A 7868-nucleotide genomic window follows, 5' to 3' on the forward strand; every position below is an offset into this window, starting at 1 on the left:
CACCTTGTTTTGCTTTACGTAGACGTCTGCTACTTCTAAATTGTGCACCATTCATATCCATAAAGACATGAGCGCATTCGAACTGTTTGCTTTCAGTATAGCGAAATGTGTTTTACTACACTGGTACATATTCCCATGTAGCAGCTGTGGTTGATGTGATTGATCTTGCAGAGCTTTTTTGACTTTTGAATGTTTTGGCATAAATCTAATGTGACCTTTTTGTTCTTGTGACTGATGACTTGTTTGCACCTTGTGCTAAACAGTCTGTATTTTCTCTCTGTTTTTCTCAATAGAAACAACTAGGATAACTGCTGAGACAGAGTTTTTTCCCAACTCGGGGATTAATAAAGTATTTCTTATACTTATCTTCACTTATGAAGACGCTTACCTGCTGGAGAGTGCTCTCTTGGATGCACAACTCGGATGTTGTGATGATCTACCCCACTGTTGCCCTTTGTTGAAGTTCAGTCCCTTTTATGTTGCTGAGCTCACAGTTTTTTAGGCACTTTAACTTTCACCTCATTTGACTGCATGTTGCAGATTCACAGCCACAGCTTCCAAAAGGAAATTGAAAATCACATTTTAAACCCACTCCACTCCTCTTTTTACCCACTTAACTGATGAAGAATAGCACCTCACGGCCTTTCACGTCAACTGCCCCCTTTCTTTGGTCGCCTGAAAAGGCGAGGGCCTTATATCCTAAACTTTTCCTGCGATTTAGAGTGGACACTCTTGATCTGAAGCTGGACTTTGAGCCCACGTTCATCATGTGAATGCGACTGTCATGGTAAACGTGTATTTGCAACAGTATTTGCACGTTTGACACGATCACACCATCCCCTGCCAATGTGCAGCCTCGGGTATTTTTAAGTAATGCATAAACCGCGTGGCCTCAGATTACGTGGATGCACAAAGATTGACCGGGCGTCGGTGACGCCACGGGAGGGAGTGGTCTGCGAGGGAAGACCGCACCTCCGGGTCTCCGCCAATCCGAGAGAAAGCCGGCTTCCCCTTAAGCAGATGGTCGTTGATATATAGCTTGAAGGCGCAGCTGAGCTGATGCAACACTGAACGGAGATAACACGAACGTCACGTCAGCATCCCATTCTCAAAAAGACGCAAATCGCAGAGGAGCTTTCTTTCTGTGTGTGGCTGTGTTAACTGCAGATTATCTGGTGAGTGCACCGATCCCGATATTTGATTTCTTTTACATTTAAGAACCCGGCCGTTTTTTAATTAGTCCTCTTTTCTAGGGAAATTTAAAATTTAATTTTAGGGAAATTATGCGCAATTTATCAATTCGTGCTTCCACTCTTTTTTTTCTTTTTTTGAATCACGTGTGTTTAACCTTTCTATCCCGATCAAACCATCTCTCTCTCGCTCTTCTTTTTTTTTTTTTTTTTTTTTTTTTTTTTTTTTTTAAACCAAAGCAAAGTCCTCTTCTGAAGTGCAGCCGGTTGCTAAGTCACAATGACGTGCTGAGCTCAGACAGAGAAAATATTTAGGATCTAAAATAGTGGTTGCTCTCATTCAGAATTTCGTCCACCAGCAGCAGTTTTGCCTTCGTGGAAAAGCAGCTGCACATTGGAGGGTATGGAGATCAGTTACGCTGACGTTAAGGAATTAAACGATCGGCATGTCCCATAGAAAGGAGTCTTGGCGAGCTGTGGCGCGCTGCCCATATTAAACAGGGGGCTTATATGATGAGTACCTTAAACGATGTTGGCTCAATATTGAACAGCACATGCTCTCAGAAGGGGATAGGCCACAAGCATGATGGAGCGGGAGAGCGTGCTTTTGTGCAAAAGTAATGTTTTCATGCTTAATCCATGATCTCTGTTATTAATAATTTTATGGTTCAATATATATTTGTAAGAAAATGAAGGCAAACAAAATGAAAGCACATTCCGACTCTGAGTCCATGCCACCCTGATCTTGGCACCGTTTTCCAAGGCTCTGTATGCCGCTGTACGCCCTCTCTCCTTGATTGGCTCTCGTTGAAGGCAGGGCAGTACATATATACTCCAAAGTAACTCCGTTCATTCTTTTACTAGGAAGCTCTTTGAACCCTCGGTAAGTCTTTTCTGAAGTGATGCGTTGCGTAAAAGTCTAGACGTCCCGTAATGAACGACAAATTTAGTTTTATTGCGCTATTTTTGCATGAAGTAGTAGCTCAGTATGCTTAATTTTCTGCAGTTCTGTACCTTTCTAAAGATATGTGGTGTTCGTGTTTTATAATGTTTTTAGATAGATAGAGTTAGAGTCATGTTGCGTTAAAGTTTTGCTCAACTTTGACTGTTTTGGTGTTTTTATGCGCTTTGATTCTTCCATTGCACTCATTTTCTCTGCATCATGTCATTAGCATGTCATTTGTTGCAATCCACGTGTTTTCGCTTTTGGTATGTTTTCTCTCATCTCAGTGTTTTCAGATGCGTTTGATCAATCTGCCCTTTAAGGGAATTAAAATAAAAAGTTTCCGAGTGCCACTTTTGTCGTTTAAAACTTGTTTGTCCACCTCTCGGAGCTTGAGGCTTGGAAATGAGCCGAAAACCTCATGACAAAAATGTTGCGAAGTGAGGCCACCAAATGATGCCAGAGTCTAATTAAATATAAATGCAAATTGGCTTTCATTAGATTTGTAGAGCTCTGCTAGACTTCTTTTTTTCATTGGAATTTACCAACCAAAGTGTCACCTAAAAGTAAACAGACACATTGTTCCCTTCCTCCAGGTACCAACATGCCTGTCGTGAGGATCTTCAGCAAGGTGGCCAAGCAGGCGTTACTCAGTACCCCAGGCTGTGGCTGCCAGCCCTTAACGGTGGCTGTACGCAACATCAGCTTCTCCCCTCGACAGGTGACCTCTGATGCCAGCTTCCATTCTGTGTCCTTCTCAGAAACAGACCACCCCAAGGTGCTCATCACAGGTACGTACGAAGCATCAGGTTTTGGTCTTTTGCAGCCATGCAGTTTAGTCTAATGCTTTAACAAAAAAAGGCCGTTTTAAAATGCACGAGGGTTAGAAAATATGCTGTTCTGGGACTTTGAGATCAGCGGGGTTTCTGACAAGTTTGGCAATGAGAGCTGAGAGGGATGCCATTAAAAAATAAAACGTGGGCGTCCAGTGCTGTGACCTTTTTTTCTTATGGCCACTCTCCTCCTGAGGTACTTCAGTCTCCATGGAAACTAAGCGCTGGTACTTATTAGCTGCTGCGCATCTGATTTGTGTATGGTGTCCTCAGATCACTCATAATATTTCCACCTCCCTCCAACCTCTGCAGGTGGCCTGGGACAGCTCGGTGTAGGCCTGGCCAAATTGTTGAGGTAAGGATTTTAATTTGTCCGAATATAATAAATGACAAGTTTTGTGTTGATTAGTAATTGTAACACTGCAGTTAAACAGTTTATTATAAGGCAAACTTTGTAACATTGGTTCCTTCGCAGGAAGAGGTACGGAAAGAACAACGTCATTCTATCTGACATCCGGAAACCTCAAAACAGCATTTTCCACAGTGGTGAGTATACTCACATATGCTATATAAAAATGTATACAGTTCAGATACACAAAAGATACTATATTAGCAGTGTTTAATGATTACGTTGCATAGCATATACAAGTACATACAAGACATTTTTTGCCCTTTTCTTTAACTTTTTCTCTCTCTATAAGCCCAGGTGTTACTGAAAAAGCCATGTCCAACTGTAATATTTGTAGAGTGTGCAGACAGTCTTTTTTTCAGTATGATGATCCTCTTTTGGGTGTATTGCTGACTAATGCCAGCCTTACAAAAAAAAGTCAGGGATTTGGCAATACAGGTTGTTACGCTTTTGAAATAAATCACAGCATATTGCGTCAGACTGAAATGGACACATTTGAATAGTAAAGTGTCTGCAAATAAAGCCTCTTGCTTTAATATTGATTTATCCTTTCCCTGTGTGTGTGTGTGTGTGTGTGTGTGTGTGTGTGTGTGTGTGGGGGGGGTGTTAATAAATTTCTCTAAATCAACATTTGAATTGAAACTTCTTAAGTTACTTTGCTAACATTTAGTAATGATCAGAAGTTGCTTATGAACATGGAGAACATACAAATTCCGAAGTGTCCTATTGGCAGCCTGTACTGAAGGCTAGGGAGCATCCTTGACAAACAAGCGCAGTCACAGTGAAGGTGAAACAAAACTCTTTACAATGCTTATCCATCTGTCGCCATCAGGCCCCTTCATCTACTCAGACATCCTGGACTACAAGAACCTGCGGGAAATTGTGGTGAACAACCGCATCACTTGGCTGGTTCACTACAGCGCCCTCCTCAGTGCTGTTGGAGAGGCTAACGTGGCCTTGGCACGCTCTGTTAACATCACCGGTAAGTGAATTTGTAACCAATCTGTCTCATGTGGGCATAACGATGTAGGATGATGCTCTTGTTTTTCATGGGGCACTTGCTGAGCGTTTAGCTGTCTGTTTTTCAGGGCTTCACAACATCCTGGACATTGCAGCAGAGCACGGCTTGCGTCTCTTTGTCCCCAGCACCATTGGTGCCTTTGGTCCCACATCCCCTCGCAACCCTACGCCAGATCTGTGTGTGCAGAGACCCCGCACTATCTACGGTGTTTCCAAAGTACATGCTGAGTTGATGGGAGAGGTGAGAGCTCAGAGTTTAATCTAAACTCTTAATGGGCAAACTTGATATCAAAACCATAGAATGTCCTGAAAACTGATGATCCTCAGTGCATGTGCCTGTTTTTGTTTTTGTTTTTTTCTTTTGTTTTCATCTATCATCAATTGATGACTGTTAAATCTAAGTTCATCTGAGAAGCTGCTTGTTCTAAATAGCGGAGTTCTTTCTGTTCTTTAACAGTACTACCACCACCGTTATGGGCTGGACTTCCGCTGTCTACGCTATCCTGGAATCATCTCTGCTGATTCCATGCCCGGTGGTGGCACAACAGGTAGGGTGGATTCAGACTACAGATAAGGTTACACTTTTAACGGTTGCTTATTCCTGTGCTGCTATCAAGTGTCAACTTTGTTATGCAACTGATCTATTTCAGAGTGTTGTTATGACTTGTTGCATTTTTTTTTTTTTTTTCATGCCATCGCATAACTTGATCCGGTGTCTCCATATTTTCACTTGTTTGCTCAGCCACCACACCCAAATCCTCTTATCAGTTAGATTTTTAATTACAGTTTAGCTTTTCATAATCGCATGTTCCTCAAATATTTTACTTGGAATACTTTCTGTTTCTGCTGCATTTGTTACTTTCTTTAAGTGCATAACAGAGTTTAGATTTTTCAGCATTTCTGTAACAAGGCTCTTTTTGTTTTTGTTTTTTTTCCCCCATCTCTGACCAGACTACGCCGTCCAGATTTTCCACGACGCAATCAAAACTGGCAAGTTTGAGTGCAACCTGAGACCTGACACAAGGCTGCCCATGATGTACATCGACGACTGCCTGCGTGCCACACTGGAGGTGATGGAAGCACCGGCTGAGACACTAAGCATGAGGACGTACAACATCAACGCCATGAGCTTCACCCCCGAGGAACTGGCCCAGGAACTCCAGAAGCAGATGCCTGAGCTGGAGGTCACATATGAGGTTGACCCTGTACGACAGGCAATTGGTAAGCAAGGCTTTGATTTCTTAAAGGAGAAACTTCTCATTAATCTTTGATATTTTTTGATGGTGAAAATCCTATAAGATAAACTGACACATGCTTTAAATCTGTTCCTTTTCAGCTGACAGCTGGCCGATGAACTTTGATGACTCCAATGCACGGAATGACTGGGCCTGGAAACACGATTATGATCTCCCAGAACTCGTTCAGACGATGCTCAACTTCTTTGGCTCAGAAACACGCATGGCTCGTTTTAACTGAGGCAACGCGGCATCAATCGTAGTATTTTTTTTAAAATGTTTTTTTTGTACATAATGTAAAACACTGACCAAAGAGAACAGAGAAACATGGCCTGTAAGTCATCATCATCCTCTCACTTCTCTGTGTAACATCAGCAGGGTCCTTCTTGCTTGCCACCGACCGGGCTTGTCTCAAATGTAATGGTCAATGAGGACTAGAAGATCCTCACCCCCATCCCTGGAATCTAGTCTCTCCACCTCTGCTTTGCTCTCTTTTATCCCTTTTCTATTTAGAGATTTGGGTGAGGGGCAGTCAATGAGTTGAATTGGTGTCAACATTATCAACCTGAAGCTGCGTTTAGATGAAACAAAGGGTAACTTGCATGCTGAAGAATTGTGCAAATTTTTGCAATATTTTCTGATGAATCTAGTTAACAAATGGGGAATGTTGCATTGTACAACTGAAAGCATTTCTATGTTTTTCTTTTGAAAACCCAAATGGTAAGGTTTTTTTGGGGGGGGGGGTTTCCTGCTAAATTTCCATAATCTGGGAATTTTAGGCCTAAAGCTTTGGGGCCAAACTCAAGCAAGAGGTATACTCGTACACGAGGTGTATCCTTTGTTGCACTTTAGACAGTTGGATCTTAAAACCTCTCACAAATAAAGGAGCCTAATCACCTACAGGGATGAATACCTGATACATTGTATCCATTTTTTTTTCAAGCAGTGTGGTGCAGGGATTCTTAAGAATTGTTTTTTCTTTGTATTCCATGACAAATTATTTATTCTGTTGGTGTTTTAATATGCGGGAGCACTTCTTAGCACTCTCTTTCTCTTTTATTTCCACATGTTGCTGTCCATGTTTGTTACTTCATTTTTAACATTAGGTCTTTGATTATTTTCACATGAAAGAGAAATGAGAGTTTAGAGGAGACTGTATTTGTGTAAAAGGAACTCTGATTGTCTTCTATGTGAATGTCTTAGCAGGTTTTGCCTGTTCATTCAAACAGCAAGCTTTGACAATAAAAAGAGAAATCGCATAACTGTGAGTCCTTTTCCAGTAACTTTCTACACCTTTTATTTAACCATCAGTTTGTTGACCTGTAGTGAGTTCAAAACCCGGGCTCGAGGAGGGCAGCTTGCCATACCAAAAACGTTTGTACAGACTGTTCTCCCACAGATAAAGGAAGTGTGAACACATCAGTCCTGAGAACACAACTCTTTCCTTCTCTGTAAAGAATGTTAGAGCTGTTACGTTTTAAAGGAATTCATTTGCATTTGTTTTAAAGCAGATCAGTGATCTCTAGCACACATATTGGGCTGTGAGCTGTGCATGTTGTTGATCAGAACTTGGATAATATAGTTACTGACAGCAGAGTTAAGTGTGCTATAGTATGCATTTACTGGCCTTAATGGTTGCTCAAAGCTTAACCTGTTGATAGATGTAGAACTGACAATCAGATTACAGTCAAATATGTTCTTTACTGATCTGAATATAAAGATTACATAGTGGAAATGTCAAAACTTCGAGTAACTTCTCGGCAACTGTATCTTGCTTCCAAGAAGCCAGACTTTCTTGTTCTTGTTTTTAAAGAGGTTTTGATCAACAGTTCTCCAGCTTTCTGAAGGTCTTTCAAAGCTTTTCTTTGGACACTGGCTGCTTTCTCACTCATTTTTAGTCAAGTCCTTGTACCTCACCATTTTCAGAGGAATGTTGTTTTTGTTTAAGCCACTTAACACTGACCTATTCATTTTTAAGACATAAAAAAGGCACATACCTCAAAGCAAGAACCAATGCAATGTCTACACATAACTAGCACTAGCAGCCAGTCAAAAAACACAATTTGTTCCCACTTCTTTAACTGAATCTAATATAAAACATTTTGACAGGAATTAAATTGTATTTTTTTTCACCAAATAGGTGTTTAATAACAAAGAGTCACTAGCTGAAACCCTAGTATATCTCAGCATGGTGTGCGGTGTGCCTTTAAGAATTTGAGGAAACTGGACAAATGAAGG

General features: G+C 41.2%; 1 protein-coding gene across 2 annotated transcripts; it reads left to right on the top strand.

The window, feature by feature from the left end:
• Positions 1-1018: 1018 nt before the first annotated feature.
• On the top strand, positions 1019-6502 carry tdh (L-threonine dehydrogenase). 2 transcript variants are annotated; one of them, XM_085382334.1, is made up of 9 exons: positions 1019-1175; positions 2730-2924; positions 3279-3321; positions 3442-3512; positions 4208-4357; positions 4464-4636; positions 4853-4943; positions 5347-5616; positions 5732-6502. In XM_085382334.1, exons 2-9 carry the CDS (start codon positions 2738-2740, stop codon positions 5869-5871), a joined length of 1125 nt encoding a protein of 374 aa, XP_085238460.1. In that variant the 5' UTR covers positions 1019-1175; positions 2730-2737; the 3' UTR covers positions 5872-6502. The 2 variants fall into 2 exon arrangements, with proteins under 2 accessions (XP_085238460.1, XP_085238462.1); XM_085382336.1 differs by lacking the exon at positions 1019-1175 and adding an exon at positions 2032-2073.
• Positions 6503-7868: the final 1366 nt, after the last annotated feature.

This window comes from Rhamphochromis longiceps, linkage group LG15, assembly GCF_057381845.1.
Source record: "Rhamphochromis longiceps isolate RC_006_pf linkage group LG15, R_longiceps_female_GT1.1, whole genome shotgun sequence".
In the NCBI taxonomy this organism is placed as follows: domain Eukaryota; kingdom Metazoa; phylum Chordata; class Actinopteri; order Cichliformes; family Cichlidae; genus Rhamphochromis; species Rhamphochromis longiceps.

Excerpts from the sequence above, each read along its gene's own strand:
- tdh (XM_085382334.1), top strand. The coding sequence starts at position 2,738 with ATGCCTGTCGTGAGGATCTTCAGCAAGGTGGCCAAGCAGGCGTTACTC. Across the intron at positions 3,322-3,441 it reads GGCCTGGCCAAATTGTTGAG|GAAGAGGTACGGAAAGAACA; the intron begins GTAAGGATTTTA and ends GTTCCTTCGCAG. Across the intron at positions 3,513-4,207 it reads AAACAGCATTTTCCACAGTG|GCCCCTTCATCTACTCAGAC; the intron begins GTGAGTATACTC and ends TGTCGCCATCAG.